This window comes from Chelon labrosus, assembly GCF_963514085.1.
Source record: "Chelon labrosus genome assembly, chromosome: 17".
Lineage (NCBI taxonomy): Eukaryota > Metazoa > Chordata > Actinopteri > Mugiliformes > Mugilidae > Chelon > Chelon labrosus.
In genome coordinates this window covers 4,495,179-4,514,577 of record NC_140350.1, presented here as the reverse complement: position 1 = coordinate 4,514,577, position 19,399 = coordinate 4,495,179, and the positions used below count along the sequence as shown (strand labels likewise).

General features: G+C 42.7%; 1 protein-coding gene across 5 annotated transcripts in view; it reads left to right on the top strand.

Moving 5' to 3' along the window:
• The window catches only part of LOC311502857 (RNA-binding protein Musashi homolog 2), a 241,153-nt gene that overhangs the window by 126,725 nt on the left and 95,029 nt on the right, over positions 1 to 19,399 (top strand). For all 5 annotated transcript variants that reach the window (XM_084565270.1, XM_084565273.1, XM_084565272.1 and 2 more), the window contains one exon: positions 13,401 to 13,449. In XM_084565270.1, the coding sequence (XP_084421396.1) occupies positions 13,401 to 13,449 (49 nt within the window). The remainder of the gene's footprint in view (positions 1 to 13,400; positions 13,450 to 19,399) is intronic.

Sequence of the window (19,399 nt, the reverse complement as noted above, 5' to 3'; positions counted from 1 at the left end):
AATGATCCTGTAATGAAAATAACAAATAGACAACAAAAAGGTAAACAGAGAAGAACTGTTGTTACAGTGACAGTGTAATGACAGCTCAGAGTTCAGTCCAATATACGGAGACGCTGTGGGAATTATTTAGGGTTTAACTGAAAGCAGATTATGGATTTCCAGCGTACTCGTCTAGCAACAACCTGTATTTTCCTGTGGGGCTGCAACTAATCATAATTTTCATTAGGAAGTAATGTGCCATTTATTTTCTCAATTACTTCCTTTATCACTTGGTCTATAAAACTAATAAAAGATGTACATTTACACTTTACAGGCTCCTACAGCCCAAGGTGAAGTCATCAGATCTCTGGATTTGAATACTAAGCAATGTTAAGACTGTAACCGTCAAACATTTGTCTGTTTCTCTGTTTTTATATGCAGTTGGATCCAGGAAGTAATGGATACAATATTGTTACAGTGTTGCATTCAACCTGGGTTTAGTTTGTGTTCAAAGGACAATCGACAAAAGTCTGACACGCCTACAACACTACGCGCTTCCAAACTGTTTTGCAATTGGTCATCATTTTGGAGAAGAAAAGATTCGAGAAGTCAGGAAATAATCACATTGCATGTAGAGCAGCAGCAGGGAGAGTGACTCTGGCATTTATTGTTGTTCTCTGGTTCATGTACCAGTGTTCTGTACATGATGTTCAGTTTGATCAAGCACGTATACGCTGGCACTGCTGCCACCAGACATCTTAGAAGGATGCATGCAACGACCTATTCCACATCAGGCAAACTGCTTGATCATATAATTATTAGCTTATGAATAGTCTCTGCATTGGTCCGTGGGTAAATGTGTGTTCTCACTGCAAACTAATCGGCAAATAATCGTTTCTAAGCAGGCTGAGACCACCCTCTCTAACAAGTCTGAGCTCAGTTGACTTGTTCCAGAACGGAGTGCGATTGCTGTGTTCACGGCACAGCAAACAGACTGAGCTGCTGAGGAAACCCTGCTTTCCGAATTACAAACTATGTGTGAAAACCCACTTCAGTAACTGATAAATTAATTTGTATGCAAAGCATTAATCGTATGCTTCATTTCTACATGTTTTATCCCTGTAGTGCTCATACAGCAGAACTGTCTTCATTGACATATGATCTATAAATAGAGAATAAATTCCTCTTAATGGTTGGACCAGTAATCCCTGAACACCTGACATCAGAGCACAAAAAATAACAACTCACAGAATTCCCTGGTGGCGGAAGAGCAAGAATCAAACAAATCTCTGTTTATTTTTTAAAGCCAACCTTTAACAAATCTCTACAAACTCACAGACACTGGAGTAAAACATTATTATAGCTCTCACTAATGTCAACGCCTTTGTCTATTCCGTTAATTGTAGCATAGTTCTCCTGATGGAATTGCTCCGTGACCTTTAGTATTTTTATTTCTTCAGCCCTTATATTTGCTAAGTGATGGTATTCTGGCTGATTAGCGCACCCTCGTCCCCCTAGACACTACACACACACACACACGCGCACGCACACACACACACTTTCAAAACACAATGTATTCACTCCCAGAACCCCACTTCCATTGTTCTGCTTTATAACACTGGGAAAGGAGCATCAGTCAAGTATATTAGCTGGATCCTATTACTGTCACCAGATTGCCTCTCTGAGCCATCTTAAAGAGCCCCCAGACAAAACTTCCTGTCATGTTAATCCAAGCTTTAATAAATAGAGGGATGTGTAACCATATTCAAATAGGGGCTCCCGTATTTATGCTGACAAAGAGAGACGGGCTATCACGAAATGACAGATGAAAGTGTTTTGCATGAAAAGGGGGAAAAAAGTTTTTATCGGTTCTCGTTCTCTCCCATTCTGGGGAGAAATGTCAAATTATTGAAATGGCCTTTAAAAAAAAAGCTTAAGCCTAATCTAAGTAAAACACTGCAGGTATTAGGGACACTAGCCATTGTGAGTAAAATGAATACTATTCAATTCAAGCTAGCGCCTGGTTTTATCCCCCTTGTTCACCTATTGATATTGAAAGTACATAATACACACCTTGTCTCCTCAGAGAGATTTAGGGATCGGACCTGAGAACATTAGGGCATACCGTCGCCTTTCTCTGAAGCATGAATTCTTTGATTACATTTTATTTTCTGGATGGTTATTAACACGGTTAGTATTACTGCCTGTGTCCTTTAGTTCAGCTAAGGTAGCCGCCAAGGTGCAGTGGGAGCCCATTGCATTCCTGAGTATACTCATCACCAACAAAGAGAACTGAAATCAGCCTCTCCAATTCAAGGCCATCTCTTAGATTCACATGTGAAAAAGAGCAAAGGCACTATCGCCGAGAATGGCACGCTCTCTTTCAGGCAAGGTTAATGCCTCTCTAGTCATTCCTCGAGTCTGAAGAAAAGAACCCAGTTGAGCCCGTATTCCGTTGTGTTATTTCACTATGTAGTGTAGACACCTCTTATTTCATTAATAAGCTCATTGAATCGGAACATGTTTGTTCTTCTGCTGTGTGAATGAAACTTTCCATGTTTGCCGAGACTGCATTGGGGTTTCGTCATTGCCTGGGTACATACAGCGTTATGAGAAGGGATCCTCTTTGAATCACTAGGCGGGATAGAGCTATCAATTTCAAAAACCATCTCGCCAAAATATGTTTGCATTGCATAATACAGGCGTATGGCCCCATTTTGCAATGTAGAATAATAATGGTTGTGTTCATAGAGTTCATAGACTGTATATAAAAAGCTGGACGGTGTACTGCAGTGTCAATGCCTTAAGTCTGGCATTTGGGTGTCTCAGTCTTTTTTTATTTATTTTTTAACTAAAAGTAATATGGGGTAGACCCCCGCCTCTCGCCCCATGACAGCTGGGGTAGGCTCCAGCAGACCCCCGCGACCCTTAACAGGAATAGATGAATTAAGATGAATGAATGAATGAATAATATGGGGTAGAGCGAGGGGTGGATCAAACTCTGAACCTTAAGACCAGTCACGTTAATCAAGCCAAGCACCTCCAGACGTACCTCTCTTTAAGACCTAATATGGAGTTATTTTCTAAAGGAGCACTAGATCACTGATCAGCAGAACTGGAATTAGTCCATCAAATGATTGGTGAAAAAAAAATGATTGACTTAGGATACGATGAGAGAAGATGGCAGTTTCTGAATGGGAGTCAGCTGGAGATGGAGATATTTTGGAGTCTCTGGCTATGTCCGTCTTTTGTATACGGTCAGTATGACACTGGCCAGTATAAAGTAATTAACAATATTAGCCTTAATAAACATTCATATTGGTCATTATTATAATGAAGCAATAGAATAAATTGAATGCCTCCCTGTAAGTTTTGTTATGTAGCAGTAATACCACTGCTATTTTTATTCTACGCACACAGTTAAAGACAAAATGACGGATGGATGAGCTAGCCAGCAACCAAGCTCTAAACCCTCTAACGCGGGATTTCTGTGATTCACTGGGGCATAACACTGACTCAGCCGTTATTTTCATGTTGATTCTGACAAGCGTTAAAATTTGGAAAGCTCCTAAATACTGGGTGAGCCATACAGTGAGCAAGCAAGTAGCAATAATTAAACGTCTGAGCCTATGTACATTTAGAATAGATTTTAATTAGGCTGCTTTAAGCTTCAGAGTAACTGGGCTATATCTGAGGAGGTTCTTGGAGAGGGTTTAAACACTGGTAGCCATTTTTAGACACTTGTACGTGTTTACTGCTCGAGCCTAGAAAACAGAGATGGCGTAACTGAAGTCTACAAGGCTGACATTAAAAGAGATGTTGATTGAATATTTTATTGGCAAAGAAGCACATTAAAGATTCACATGAAGTAACAGCTACTAGATTAAAAATGAATATTAGTTAATTAGATAGATAATTATCTTATTCTATTTATAGATCTGTAATAGAAGTTGATTCCACTGTAATCCTTTTCATCCTCCGTGATCCCCTCACACGGTCAAGCTATTAAAACAAACCTCTTCCTCTCATCTTTTGCATCTACACACAGTTTCTCCAAACATTTAAAATGTATCCTCTGACCGTTCTCTGCCCTCCAGCCAGCGCTGCTTGCAGCTATATTTGCATTAAGGAGGAGGAGGTGGGGAAAAGGAGTGTAAGATGTAAAATGCGCTTCCTGTATATGTGCGTGTGCATCCGTGTATGTGTGTCTCTACTGAAAGACAAATCTGATTGGCTTTCCAGGAGGAAGGACATCATTTTAAATAAGTCCTCAATGTTAAACTGTTTGCTCTAGGGCTTAGGGATTGCTCACCTCTCCAAATACTATTTTAGCTTGAAAGCACAATATTTTCCAGTCTGAGCTTTCACATGGGAGAATGAGGGAGGGCCCTGGTGCAGCAGTTTCATGGAGGTGGCTTGCAGGCATACTCTATTCTGACAGAATGAGGAGGCACTCTGCAAGAGTGTGGCGGAGAGGAAAGGGGCCCTATTAATAAAATGACTCTATAATGGGTAGTTCCCTGCAGCTTGGCAAAGGAAGACAGGCAGATTGATGGACGAGGCCAAGTCCTACTTCCTCAAGCATACTGAGCTCAACTGTGTGGACATGCCTCTGTGAGGCCAAACACAGGGCCAGACCCCGCAACATACTGAAGTCCCATTCACGTAGGAAGGAAGAACCTTATAAATGATTTCCTGTTTTGTTGTAAAGGGGTCAAAGTGGCAGTTTCAAATGTGCAATACATCACCTAGTCGCAAAGCTGGCTTTTATGATATATGAAAGATGCAGCGATCTTTTTTCCAGCTTATACAATATGCTCTGTAACACAGTTGGTTGTTTTTTAAGGATGGAACCATACAGAAGCATCTTTAATTGTAATCTTACCTCAAAGTGTGAAAATAGTAGGTAAACAAGACTCCCAGGGTGACAGTATTGTATCTGTATAGTGCATAATTGGGATTTCTTAAGAGCAACACACCCATAAAACTGCATTTGCCAGAAATATGGTGTGTTTACGGGAAAAAAAGGGTCTAAATATGACTCATTTTTAACTGGGTTTTGTTTTGAGGAAGCAGAGTTGTGCAGAGCTGTGCTAATAAAATATTTTTGCGGCACAACAGCGTTACACTCTGCCCTAACAATAAGGCAGCCTCCTGAAGGCATCACTCCATCATCCTTTTATTACATTTCTTTGTAACAGTACATTGATTAGAGTGGCCACAGCATGACTGTCTTTTTAATTGTGTATTTGCCGATCTGGAAGCTACACAGAGCCCCGTGGCAGGATCTGTACTAACCATTTCAGTAATGCTCCGAGGCATTCTTTGACACACAAAGTTCATTGTTAGAATATACATCAGTTTGTATCACCATAGCGACCTCCTTGGATGCTGAGCAGGGGACCTCATAAATATGTAATCCTGACAGATTTGAGGAATTGTCTTCCTCAACCGTTTCTCTCAAGCCATTTTGTTAATGTCAACATGAAGGGAAGTAACTGCAATAAGTGTTGACATTCCGCCAACGGTGTATATCATTAATAATTACATGCACATGCATTTCTGTGGAGTAACTGCTGGAAAACACTTGAATCCCTTTTGTCTGTCGATTTGATTTTCCAGCAGTTAAAATAAAAAATAAAAGATGAATCGTGTGCTACTAAGCCTGTTTCCTCTGCGTTGCTCTTCAGTGGGCTTCACCAAAGTATAATCATAAACGATATACGTCCGGACATGTGAAGGCCATCATCAATTATGTGATTATCCATTATTAATTTTTCATTACCGTGTAGCACTCCCATCGAGTCCTTGTCATTTTCTGTCCAAAAATATTACTGTGTTTGGTGAAACAGTATGCAAATTTAAGATTAGAGGAAAAATAATAGACAAAAAAAATCCAGTTGAAGAAGTTTTGAAATAGACACAAAATAAAGAAATCCATTAGACAGAGCAGACATCAGAGAAGCACCTCTTCACCCTACATCACTGTGCTTTTTCTAACTGTATGTGTGTGGGTTAAGTTTGCTCACCGGCCGTGCATTTTTATCACTTCTGCTGTGGGTTGCTACTCATCCATTATAATAAGGAATATTCCTTTTGGCAAAGGAAAAAAAAAAAAGGTTATGTTCCAGATTAAACGAAGCAGGCCTGGCCTCTGGAAAAGAAAGAAAGAAAAAAAAAAAGCTCGCCCATCTAGCTCGCCCATCGCTTAAGAACAGTGTCCCTTTTGCCACCTTGTGTAATTGCAGGAGCTTATAGGGAGCTAAAATTTTGCCCTCTGCTCCTCGTTAGAGCACCACTTGTAAAAGCGCTCAAGCGTGGATGCAGCACAGTGCAGCTCAACGTTCCCAGACAATGATATAGATTTCCTCTACAAAAGAACAATTGAAAGGGTTGTCACAAATTTGTCCATTGTCAGTGGGTCGCTATCATTTCTCTGTTAATTGCCATCATTGTAATAGAATATTAGATGCCGTACAGCGAGGGGAGTGTTGATGAAGGGGCAGTGCCAGCTGAGTTTTCTCCTTGACCGTGACCCTTGTCTGTCATAATGGTAATGATAATATTAATGTGATATTTCATTGATCCCTGTTGGACTTTTTAACCCACTCTGACGTGAGGCAGTGGTGCAGGCTTTACATCAGTGCCCCAGGCTGCTACCTCTGGAGATTCAGCCCCTTCCTCAGAGACAGTTAAGAAGAATGGATGCTTACCAACAAGGGGACTTAGACCCTGCTCCTCAAAATCCTAAAATTATTTTCAGTGTCATCCTGTACGTCCATGCAAATAAAGCAGAATCTGCTTAGGTTGTGCAAGCGCAAATCAGTGTCATCTTTGACACAAAAATTGCCTGATAAATACAGAATACGAACACAGCACCATTCTGTCCAATTGCATAAAGATGAAGTTCACCGCAAGTGTTTTTTAAAGACAAGAAAAAAAATAAAAAAAACAGATACCACCTGCGCGAGGCCACACTAGGAGCGAACACAAAAACCGAGCCTCAACAAAAAGGACAGGCACAACTACTCTCAGGTCACTATCAGTGGCTCAGGCCATCGCTCCTTTGGTATCAGATATGATCTACATCAGTGTCACCCCCAAATTGCGGGAAAGCTCCTTTGCTAGCCTTCAGCCGTGAGCTGAATGTAAATTTGCATTTGACACCTATCTAAATCGCTGTCATAATTCATTTCCAGAGCTCTTAAATCTCTCCCTGTCACCTGGCACCTCTGCTGTTTTCCTGTCCAAAAACAGAGCACATTAGCCTTTATTGATGCATTTGTCCTTTGATGCATAATTCATCATTCGCCAACAGTTTTTTTTTTTTTTTTTTTTTTTTTTTGGAATTATCATGCGTTTTTGTGATGTTGTTCAAACATATGGATTGACACAAAATGTAAAGGTTGCACCAGGTGTGGGATTAAATCTCATGCTGTATGACAGAAATAGGATAACACATTTTTTTTTCCTAGGATGTTGGGAGCAGTGTGATATGGAACCTTACCGTTACGTTACTCTTAAGCTAACTAATCACACAGTTTAAAAAAAAAAAAAAAAAAGAATTCTCATTCTTCCCTGAATGAGAGAGTTGATCTTAAGTAATCTGACATGCCACTCACTTCCATTAATATCAAATGTACTCATGTTACAACAGAAATAGCCTTGAATATAGCTATGCTCTTTCATTAGGGTAAAACAGTGCATCCATTATGAACTGATTTAAATTATTTAAAGCATGTTCTGGAAATCATTTGGTACCAGGCTGCGAGGAAACAATATGATTTAGTCAAAAAAAAAAAAAAAAAAAAGCCCCTGAATAATAATGATCTAGCTTTTTAGACTCTATGAGGACATTTGTCGGTCAGTGCTGTGCCTTTCCTCACCACAAGGGGGAGCACATTGGTCAGGGTTTTTGAGCTGTTAAAGAAATTTCTGTAAATATAGCAATATAATACAATATGTGGAGCGGGTAGCAAAACTGGTTTTTATGTGTGACATCTTCAGCAGGAACTCAGTTTGTCTTTTCAGGGGAGAAATGTCTTCAAGTTGGTTAGTGAACAGGAGCATATTTGATAGTTCCCAGCATTTTGAGAGAATGACACTGGACTGTCCTTTGCCCAGATTGTGCGCAGTCACCTGGCTTCGAAACTGACAGAATTTGACCGGCACTTCAAAGCGCAGATAACCCAAGAAGTGCAAAGGAATGGAACTGTGACCCTTTTGTGAATGTCCTTGGCAAACCTTCCCTTTTCCGTGCGGGAAGAAGATCAACTCCTCAAGCTTGACAGCCTGCTGACGAGTGTGTTTCATCCAGAATTTCTGCAGAGATATTATGTCAGAGTCGTGGCTGATTATCTTGAAAAGACTACGAAATCACTAAAAAGTTGGGTTTACTGCAATGAATGTCAATGAAAACTAAATCCCAGAATAGGCATAAGGGACACAATTCAGGTTTCACCATCCCCTGTCACCCCTCAATGGGTGTGTGTTGTCGGGTTTCCCACCGATTTACCTAAAATGTCTGACTTTCAAGGAGTTAGTGACATCTAGTGGTGAGGTTGCAGGTTGCAGGTAGCGGGCCTAGGCCAAGAGAACCCAAGAATCCAGTAGAGATGTGGGCTCATTCTAAGCTAATGAAAACACATCAGTTTGTAGTTAGAGATGATTGGTCACTAAGCAAAGCACGTACTGTATACCAGTCCTGCTGATAAATACCCATAAATCCTTCTCACTGGACCTTTATGTGTAACTTATTGTGGTGTTTTTCCACCACGTTTGATCTTTTTTTCCTCATTGTGCTGAATTTTTGATATAGCGTAGTCTTCAAATGCAGCTCAATAACTCCATTACCTCCACTGGTCACAGTAATGAAAAGTACATTTCACAGACAGACATGGCAGGCAAATTGGGAACCAGCACTGAAACCAAAAATATTAAGCTTATAAGGGAAAGAAAAAATAATAATGCCGTGAAAAACTTTGCTGTCTCTAAAACTTTCAAAGCTGCATTACGTACTGCCTGAATACCGCTAATCTATCAAACCGTCCAGCCTGTAAAAGACATTTCCTCCGGGACAGCGGCAGCAGCATCCGGATGCTGCACATACTCTGAAAATGTCTTCTAATGTTCGCACTGGCACTAAAGGAATAAAAACCACACGACACACAGCGCCTAATGTAAGATTTATTAGCATGAGTTAAGCCAAGGTGAAATTCCTGGATACCAAGAAATTCTAAAGACAGTGTGAAGTGGCAGTATATTAATATTTGCTGAATCATATCTCCATTTACAGGGCTGGATTTATGACAAAAACAAGGCTGTAGTATGAAATCACTTCCTTCTGGATCGTGAATAAATGTTATGTTGCTAATAAGCCAACGCCAGGACCTAATACACTCCCGCTGGCTCTCTTTTTCAAAGGAGGTTATTTGGTTCAGATGTGTTTGCTGCTAGTTTAGTTAAAGAGCTGCCCGGCCTTTCGCCCCCTGACTGTCTTCCAGCAGCCTTCTCCTTTTAAGTGGTCATGGACTGTTCCAGTGCATATACCACAGTGAAATAGACTTTTTGCTCTTTTCTTCATTGTCACAAAAGGCCAGGCACTTCGCTGGAGTTCCCATTCCCCTTTTACATAGTGATAAGACAGCCATTATCCTTTGAACCTTTCTTTTCACCGTGCCAGGAGAAAAGGAAGAGTGAAAGAGAAGGAGGAGGAGGACAGAGAAAGATTTCTTCCCTGAGGTGAGCCTGGCCTCACCTCTATGTGGCGGGCTTTTTTGTGAACAGTGAAGAGGTCCTTAACCTTCTATCAGATGGAGGCACACAGTTGTGTTCTGCTTGAATAACTACATTGAAAAGCCCTGAAGCACAGGAGATGGTTCTATAGACTCTGCAAGTGGCATGGAGAGGGAGAGAGAGAGTCAGAAAGAGAGCGGGAGAGAGGGAAGGAGAGAGGGAGGGGAGACTGTATTGTATGACCTGCTGGAGTGTGACCCTCACATCATGTGCACATTCTTTGTTAAAGTGCCCATCAGTGCTTCACAGTGAATCTGTGTTCTTTGTTGGACGGGTCTCGCTGACAGGATGGTCCTTCTCCAATAATGTCACAACAACACGGCTCACACATTCATATAATACACTTCCTTTAATAGACCTCCCTTCATTTTACAAAGTAACGGCCTTCCTGCTCTCGGGCTCTAAATGGCTTTGCCGTGGCAATACTATCAATATTAGAGTGCAGATATTTGAATGTCATCTTGCTTGAAGGGCTCCCGATGGCTGATGGTGTTGTGGGCTCGCTTTCATAACTCACACCAGTCAGATCTCGCGGAGAGCCATTTGTAAACGGTGATGCAACTCGACAGCGAACATCAAATTAAGTGATATTAGCTCGACGCTTTCCACATCCGTTGTTTTCAGAGTTGCTTGTGGTGCTGTTTTAGCTTCATCAGCCTTTTACAAACTTGCTCCTAATCAATATCTATCTGGTGTATGAAAGAATCCCCGCCATTTCTTTGAGCCTTAAAGAAAACCCAACACGCTCTGCTAGCCATTTTGTCTGCTCTCCTACTGATGCGTGGAGTAGCGACATCGCTGGCTGCTTCAGTATTACTGATATTAGATGACAGAAGTCAAATGCTATAAATTCCCGTCTCCCATGTAAATGATCACAGGCTGTCAGGCACGCTTGTCAAATTAAACGTTTACCATCGTTGGTAAACATGCCATTCCATCTTAGCTCCGCACTGCGGCTTCCACGCTGTCAAATGCCGAGACGTTCGGCCGTTTCTGCTTTTATGAGCTGAATTCTAGCCACGAGGGCAGAATTTCCTCGTCTCGTCAAATGTTCCTCACCTTTTAATTTTCAGAGCGGCGTAATTAACAGCTACGGTACAGAGTGTAACAATGGGGGTTTTTGTACTGGAGATAAACAACCCAGAAGTTTCTCTGTGTTCTTCAAACTCAGCCAATGAAATCCCAACACCCGGCCCCACAAATTCCAGTTATCCCACTTCCACTCACTTTAATGTGATTTTCATTAGATTGCCTGGCGTGAGACAGAGGTTCGCTTGCGTGACATTATAAATGTCTGTTTATAAAGCTTTTGCTGCAGGTGATATTGCTTGGCAGCTGTTTATTTGAACTCCACTTTAATGTCTTCCCACCACACAGTCATCAGATTGCACATTTTTCAGAGACACTGCAAACTTCATTATTTTTACCACTTTTTTTTTAATGTTTCTCTGCTGTGTCAACAAAGGGAAACCGTTCAGGGAGAACAATAACTTCATTAGAGATTGTACAAAAGTACCTACAACAGTTCTGCACTTGGAGCTCTGTAGAATTCCTACCCACACTGAAAAAGTTCTATTTTGACATCTGATTTTTACTGGTTATACTTCCCATAGCCTGCCTGGCTTACGTTTGTTGTCCTAGCAGGCTTTTTGTTTTGATTATGGAATTCCCGCCAGTTAAAGCAGACAGCATGGTTTGCACTCACAACTTACACTGCCTTCAGATGGAGCGCTTGAGCTCTTACTAATGACATGGAAAGTTGTGTTCACAATATGTTTGGCGTTCAAGTGGTAACCTAAGCTGTGAGTCATAAAAACACCTTAATAACTAGATGACAGTTTGCACAACACTGTATAATAATATCCGTATATTCCATAGTCACACTCTCTATTCCACAGTCAGATTTAAGTCACATGTATATTTTAGGTAACTGTTGCCAATGAGAAGAATTGAGGACTAACGATTCCACGAGGTTATGACTGGAAAAGATGAGACTGCTGGAAATATCAGCAATTTCCTCAGACATATCACAACATTATGACGTGAATCATAAATCTCATGACGTGAATCATAAATCTCTTAACGTACCATCCACCTCCATTCCTGAAAACGTCAACAAACACATCTCAACTTGTGTGTTTGGGACCTTACAAAACATTTTCTTGTGAGTACCACAAGAGGAGGCCTTTCATGTGGATGCTGAACCCAGCCCCATCTGAAGGAAACAACTAATCCAGCTTGATATAAGTGGATCCGGTTAACTTAATCCTGCTTACATTCATCGTTTTGCTCAACTACAGCTGTGAAACAGCTGCAACTGAGTGTAGGGCTCTATAAGCTGCTGCTGCACTCACTTGTAGGCTCTAAATCCCTGCCCATTTCATTCTTGCGTGGTTAATTTCTGCATTCTCATTATAATATGGCACCTAAATTTGGGTATATAGGTTACTTATGTTGCCCACTATATTTGGCAATGCGGAAATATTTCGAGGGAGTTGCAAATAAAGTGCCTGTGAGCCGCATGTGGCCTCTGAGCCGTGCAGTGAGTAACCGGGCCCTACAAGCTGTGCCAGCGTCTTGTGTGCCAAATGTGTGGCAAGAGGGTGGCACGAACAGTGTGCCAGCGCTAGTCTGCCTGGCTGCCAGGCACTTCTCTTTATCCAATCAGACAGTTCGGCTTGAGCGAGACCCTTATTCTTGTCTCTTCCCATCTCCTCCCGAAGCTTTGTAACCCTACCATGAAAAACACAGATGAACGCTCGTGTGCGCATTTCCCCCTGCGCGGCATCAAGCCTCCTCGGTGCGCCGTTACACTTACCTAGAGACCATAACCAGGGAGTGAATGGTGCAGAGTGTTCCCGCTTTGTTTCTGTCTGCTGCTGCTCCTGCTCCTCCTGCTGCTGCTGCTGCTGCTGCTGCTGCTGCTGCTCTACTCCTCTGTCCTTCCTCTATTTTATTGTTTCTCTAAGACAAAATCACAGACTAAATGAGCATGCCTCAGTCAGTTTTTTAAGCATTTCATCAGAGTTATAAAAAGAAGAGTGTGTCTAGAAATCAGTTTTTCAGGCGCGTGTGAAGAGAAAAAAAAAAGCCTTCTGTCTGTGTGTGGCTTTATTGGACATGATGAAGGATGATATTATGGTGGATGCTGCTGCTGCTGCGGCTGTGAGATGAGGAAGGATCCCATTTGTCTCACGCCCGCTTAGTGTAATGTGTCTATCTGTCACTCTCTCCCAAGACCGGACGTTGGTGTTCATCAAAATAAACATATTGTCCGCGCACTTCTTCATTTTTTTTTCCACCGCCGGTCATTATTGTTAATTTTCCCCCCTATCGCCGTCTCTGCCACGTCTAATCCGGACCATGAGTAACGTTGCATAAATTCCCATCAGAAAATTACAACCTAGAGACGGAAAGGGAAATGTAACCTGACAATAATCCTGTGATCGCACAGTGATTATGTGGGGGAGAGCTGCTTAGACAGAAATAAGTGTAAAGCAGTGAGAATATATATTCTAAGAGTAATTACTGTGAGTAGATGAGATGTGATTCAGCGGGGAGAAAGTGATGCGAGGTACTTGCTGAGAAGACTGCGCTAATGTCAGTACTCTTCTTATGTCTTCCAGGTTGATGATGCCATGCTTATGTTTGATAAGACTACTAACAGACATAGAGGTAAGTGCACAGCTTCTCCTCTCTCTTCCATGATTTTTTTTTCCATTCTGAGAGGTGAGAAAATAGTCATTTTATGTCCTTTCCCCATGAGATAACACAGAACAGTTCCATTTCACATGATATTAGGTGTACCATCTGTTCAACAATGGGAGCGTGTCAAAGTAATCAATAAGCTGGTACGGTGTTTAGAATGTTTGAGCACTGGATGGTGTGTGCGTGAGTGTGTGTGTGTGTGTCTGCGATGATGCTGGTGTGAGTGTTTCAGAGAGGTGCTTAAAGGGTGTAAAGATTGTGAGCTGGTGGGTGCTGTGCAGTCAGATAACAGCATCAGATAAGGCCCAGGAGAAGCACTGACTTTATCGGCCTATCTCATCAGCTCCTTATCTGAGATGAGGGGACATTTCTCTCTCAAGCAGAGGACTTTCCAAAGACAGGTTTCCACCCACCACAATGCGGCGTCGGTTTATTTAAAGCCAAAGCGGCTCGCTTTTAGGCCCGACTTAACCACCGGCAAACGCGAGCGGAGCCGTCACATATCCAGATCTGCGTGCCGCGGCTGGTGCTGGCTATGACTGGGTCCCGTAGATACGTTAAAGGAACCTTTAGGAGACAGACTGTCCCCGGCTGTTTGTGCGTGTGCGTATCATTGTGGAGCAGTCGACAGGCACTGACAGGTATTTCCACGAGAAAAATAAAGGAGCAGACACTTCTCTGTTTGTCACGCCAGTCAGCTCACTTGTAGGCAGAGCTGGCATCGCACCATCTCGCTGAACTGGGCTGTTTTGCCATATAGATGTAAATATTTGTTTGCAGCCGGCGACTCATCCTCTCAAACTGTATAAATGTTTAAGTGCAGCCGGCTTGGATCGAAAGCTGTATCGTTCTAGCGCCGTCTCTTTCTCTTGCTACTGTATCCCTGTGTGTTTAAGTGTGTGGGCCGCGTGTGTGTATATGCTGCGCAGACAAACTCTTTGAGTCTGGTAAACAGTTTCTAAGTGTGATACATGTGAACTATAGTGGAAGTGATCTATGGCTTTGAGGGGATTTTGATCTGCAGTGACAGAACCCAGTGTGAGGTCTGCTTTGAGATGAAGGCTTTTCTCTCACTCTCTCTTATTTCCCCGCTCTCCTCTCTCCTGTCTGCCGCACTGCCAGCCCTCTGTGAAAAGGGGCTGGGCGCCACGCTCGGGGAGTGTGTTAGGCGTTTGCCTTTGGGCAGCAAAATGCCCTTCAAATGAAGACAATGATGGAGAAACGGCCTCCTTGGCAATTTTTCTGATGACAGCGGACATATTTATATCGAGTGTGACACTGAGGCAGGAGGCAGGTGCAGTTCTTCCTGCAGTTGCTGTTTTACCTAAGTAGCGTTCTGATATTTTTTTTTTCTTCCACTGGGAATTTGAAACACTTGATATTTGCTGCTTTCATCTCAAAAACACAACAGGTCTCGCAGATGAAATGCATAGGATATTACAGATATAAGTAAATCTGAATAATTCATCAGAGCCATTGGTGTCATTGTGTAATATTAATGGCTTAGCCGCCCTGTGACCACACAGGAAAGGACATTGAATATATTATCAGCGAAACTGGTGCCTGGTCCTGCTTTACCACTGCCTACAGATCCAGCGATGGGCATCTGGCAGCCCGCAGCCCAAATCAATTCCCCACCTGTGTTCATTTTCATCTTACAGATTGATTCATGAAAAAATAATTTCCCGGTTTTCGGCAGCCCCGCGATAGATAAAAAGAAACACATTGTTTATTTAACAGTTCAAATGTTACGCTGTGTGGTTCTTATAATATCATGGCGCCTATTCCATAATTACAAGAGCTTCTGATGCTTTGAAATGAATATGAAGAGCACATTTATAGCTACTGCATTTAGTTTTTTTTCTTCTTGTACACCTGGATTGCTGTCATACCTGCAGCGCACACGCTGCACTTTACAAGCGTGACGTACGGCTCACGTATGCAGTCCCAATAACAACAGCGGGCTAAAAACAGCCGGTGGGCTCATTGGTAGCTATTTTTTGCTGAGACAAAATAAGGAAAGAGAAAGTAGACGTCCCCACAGTCACTAAGCCTCTCTTTATTTCCTTGAACATTTGTGAAGTCATTAAAACTAATACTTTGGTTTTTACAAGTATAAACACAATAAAATCGCACATTTCAGAGCTGAGGCACACCATGACTCTTCAGCACCTCATTTGAATATTATCTCTGTGCTTTTTTTGAAATTTAAAGTCTGTTTTGTGTATTACTATAACACATTGTGTTTTGTTTGGAAGAGTTTATTGTGTATGAGATGCATGATCGACACTTGATTGTGAGTGTGTTTTCTTTGGGGCTGTGGTGAATTGGATAGAGGACAAACGTCACACTCCACTAGTAGCAGCATTGTCCTTCAGACGGTCCCCGCGAGCCTGGCGAAACGACAACCAGAGGAGACGTTCTCTACCCTTCTCGTTTTCTCTGCACTCTTTTTTTTTCACTCTCTATCTCTCCCAGTCATTCAGTCTTATTCGTTCTTCCTTTTCTTCTTACACCGTCGCACTATTTCTGTCCACACGCCATCTCCCCGCCCGGCCTGTCTTTGCCATCTCTTGTCTTTCTCTCTCTGTCTCTCCTGCTAGAGGACACTCGCTGTAAGCAAAGCTCCTCACAAAGGCGCACGCTGCACACCATCTCCTTGGCATTTAAAGGAGTAGAATACAGCCAATTGTGTTGGAAATTGAACTCTCTAAAGCCTCCCTTCCCACTGCAGCGGTTCATTGTGGGTGAGTTCAGTGTCTTTGGTGAGCGGCTTGGGCTGTCCAGAGGTTGATGCCAGAGGGCGCCTATTGTTCCATGTTCTGCTGCAGTGTCCCCACCACACCGCCTCCTTTCAACCTTCCCTTCTTCTCCTGACATTCACTTTGTGACAGAAAATCAAGAACCTGTGTACATCGCAAGATATTTTCAACTTTTCCTATGTCTGGTTTATCCAGTGGTGCAGGAGGTCCAGATTACAGTGCTGAAAAATGCATGCTGGGACAAGGCCATGGGCGCTGTTGTAACACACACCAGTCATCACTTCCAGCACCCTCAACATGACTTCACATCCTACCTTTTTGGATGACAGGACGAGCTGCACGGGTGGGAAATAAAAGCCTTTCGAATAGCCCTGAGTCAAAATCATTCTGTCATCCTTTACTTACTCCTGTCCTGCAGGCTGACATATGATCTATGATCTAAAATGTGATTTTACTGTCAAACACAATTGGTAGTGCCAAGGAGAGCGTTGCCGGGGTGAGAAAAAATGGCCTCTCTTAGAGGAGGGGATTGGAACTGTGAGTGGCAGCTATCATTGTCCAGCAAAGCGCTGGGGTTTAATTTGGAAGTAAAAGGTACAACGGATGATATATGAATTTGTTGTCTCGCTGTTCATACGCATCCTGTATTAAGTGCTTCTCCACCACATTACCACTCTCTTCATCAACACATCTCTCCGCAGTGCACATATAATCCACATGGGACCTTTTCAAGGGGAAATGTATAGTATAGATATGCTCTGCCTCCGAATTGATTATTCACGAGCAGCTTCCCAGCATCACACCTAATGCACACAAAACAGATAAGTATGTGGGAAGCAAATTAGTAACCTTGATGCTAAACTGCACTTGTTACACATTATAAGTAGTTGATTAATTGGGTCAAAGGCGCGTGTCAAAGTGTGTTTGATTCCTGCTCTGCAAAATCTGCGCTGCTGGAAAAATTACACAGTGTCGGTGTTCAGTTTTCAACAACTTAATGACTGTGAGTTAAAATATTGCAGGTGGCTCTTCTAACTATTTTGGGTGATACCCACGTTCTCTCTCACCTTTTTAATTGCACCATTAAGAAAGATGATGAAATCCCAGTGTAACTTTCTTTCATATTACTTTACATTTGTTTGTAACCAGAGAGCGCCCATTAGTGTGGCTTTCTAACGACTGTGTGACTGATTGGAAGCCAAATTCCTTTTTTATTTGAATGATGCAAGTAATAGTAATGCGCAACAGTCTTGGGGACCAGGATAAAGAAATGGAGGCTGGATTGTTTTAGTCACAAGGCTGCTTTGTATGAGGGAGCCACTGTGCGAGGCACATATTAGAAGCCATGTTCCTGGAGAAGAAGGGGATTCGTGGTTTTGTGCGAGGAAAGGACGAAGGCTTGTGTGAATTTGTGTATAGGCCTTTTTTCTGTGGGCTTAAAGGGCTGGTTTTCTTCTTGGCAGACGAACAGAAGACGGCATTGTGTGTGTCTGTAATCTCTTTACCTGGATTGGCAGCAAAGCTATAGCAAGTGCAGCTCCCAGTGTGGAATTGGCACTGAGGAGTCAATGTCACACTGAGCGAGCTGCCTTCCAAACAACCAAAAACTGGTTGTGTTTCTGTGAGATGGTGCGCGCGTGTGTGTGTGGATGACAGCATTTGCGTTTCTTTGTACCTTTTATAGGTGAATTTTACAGCTCCTGCATAAACAGTGTGGACAATATGCCCGAGCCCATGAATATGCGAGACAGTGAAACTTTCTAACTAAATCGTATTATTACTTAGTGATGGTGGCGTTTTTTTGTTTTTTTTTTTGCGTGCGTGTGTGTTTGTCACAATTTCAAAACCGTGCTTTATAGAGCAAAAGTCTTTGCCCCAGGATACAGGAGCTCATAAAGTAACAAAGGCTTGAGTGGTATTAGGTGTCATTATACACCAACAATTTGACATAAATTCTCCTCTCCCGCCTCACTTGGTGGGAAGAAAAAAAAATAATTGGCCTCATTATCTTTCATCTCTTTGGCATATTACATTAATTATTTTATACAAAGACTGCCAGTTTGAGTCCTGTAACCTGGGAAGCAGAGCTGCGCCTCCACAGGTTAACTGTAGCTCGCTGAAAAGCCCCGGCGCTTGACGTCACCACAATGCCTCATCAGCCACCGGTGCTAGGGATTGAACATGGCCGACTGAGCAGAGGATGTCTGTCTGCAAAGTGATTGCTGGCTCATTGACTGAGTGGGAGAGGAGGGGAATAAGGGGAGTGGGGAAAGGGAGCGAGTACAGTTAGAGAAGAAATGGGAAGGAAAAGAAGAGGATGGAAAGAGGGAGGACTGAGCACAAGAAAAAGCAGGGAAAGTAGAATGTAGGCATGGTGAGGGCGAGAAAAAAAAGAGAAGTAAATAAAGAAAAAGGAGAGTGGCTCAGTGGGAAGCCTCCCCCTGCTGGCTCCTCTGGCTGGAAGCTGCTGCCGATGGCTTCAAAAGAGCGCCAGGCAGTCTAGGCCTCTGCTTCTAGCAATTAGAGATCACTCCAGCGGATACCTCCTGGCCAGCCTGCAAATCCCTCAAAAATACCCTCTGATTACTACTGTAGGACACAGGCTGTTTACCAAATGGATCTAGCACTGCTGAGAGTGAGGTTTGATAATGCCTCCTTTTGTTCAGGCGGGAGAGGGAGCCGGGTCATTTGAGTTTTAAAGACGGTGCTACTGAGAAGAATTCAGTTTTGAATTTCCACCAAGAAAGGAAAAGTTAACCAGTTATTTAATTTCTCACCTAAATAGGTCTGTAAATAAATTCCCAACGCCATTTTAACGGGAGAATAAAATCTTTTTGGACGTGACGAAAACGCCGCGTCTTCTCTGCAGTGCTTTTACAGGGCCCAGGCTCTTTTTGATCGTTGATATCCTCCACTGCCTCTCCCTCTTTAAACAACCGGGTCCCAGTTGGCTTCTGTAGAAGTTGTAGTGTTTACAGATCACAGCTCCTCTGTGCTACTGTATAGCCGCGCCGATGCAGAGCAGAACAATCAGCTGTGCCCGACTTAACTGACTGACACGCCGCTCGCATCAAGCGGAAACAGATATCCCTGCGCTTTTTCCTGTTTTTTTTATTTTTTGCTTTGCTCCAGCCTTCCAACACGGGCTGACAGAT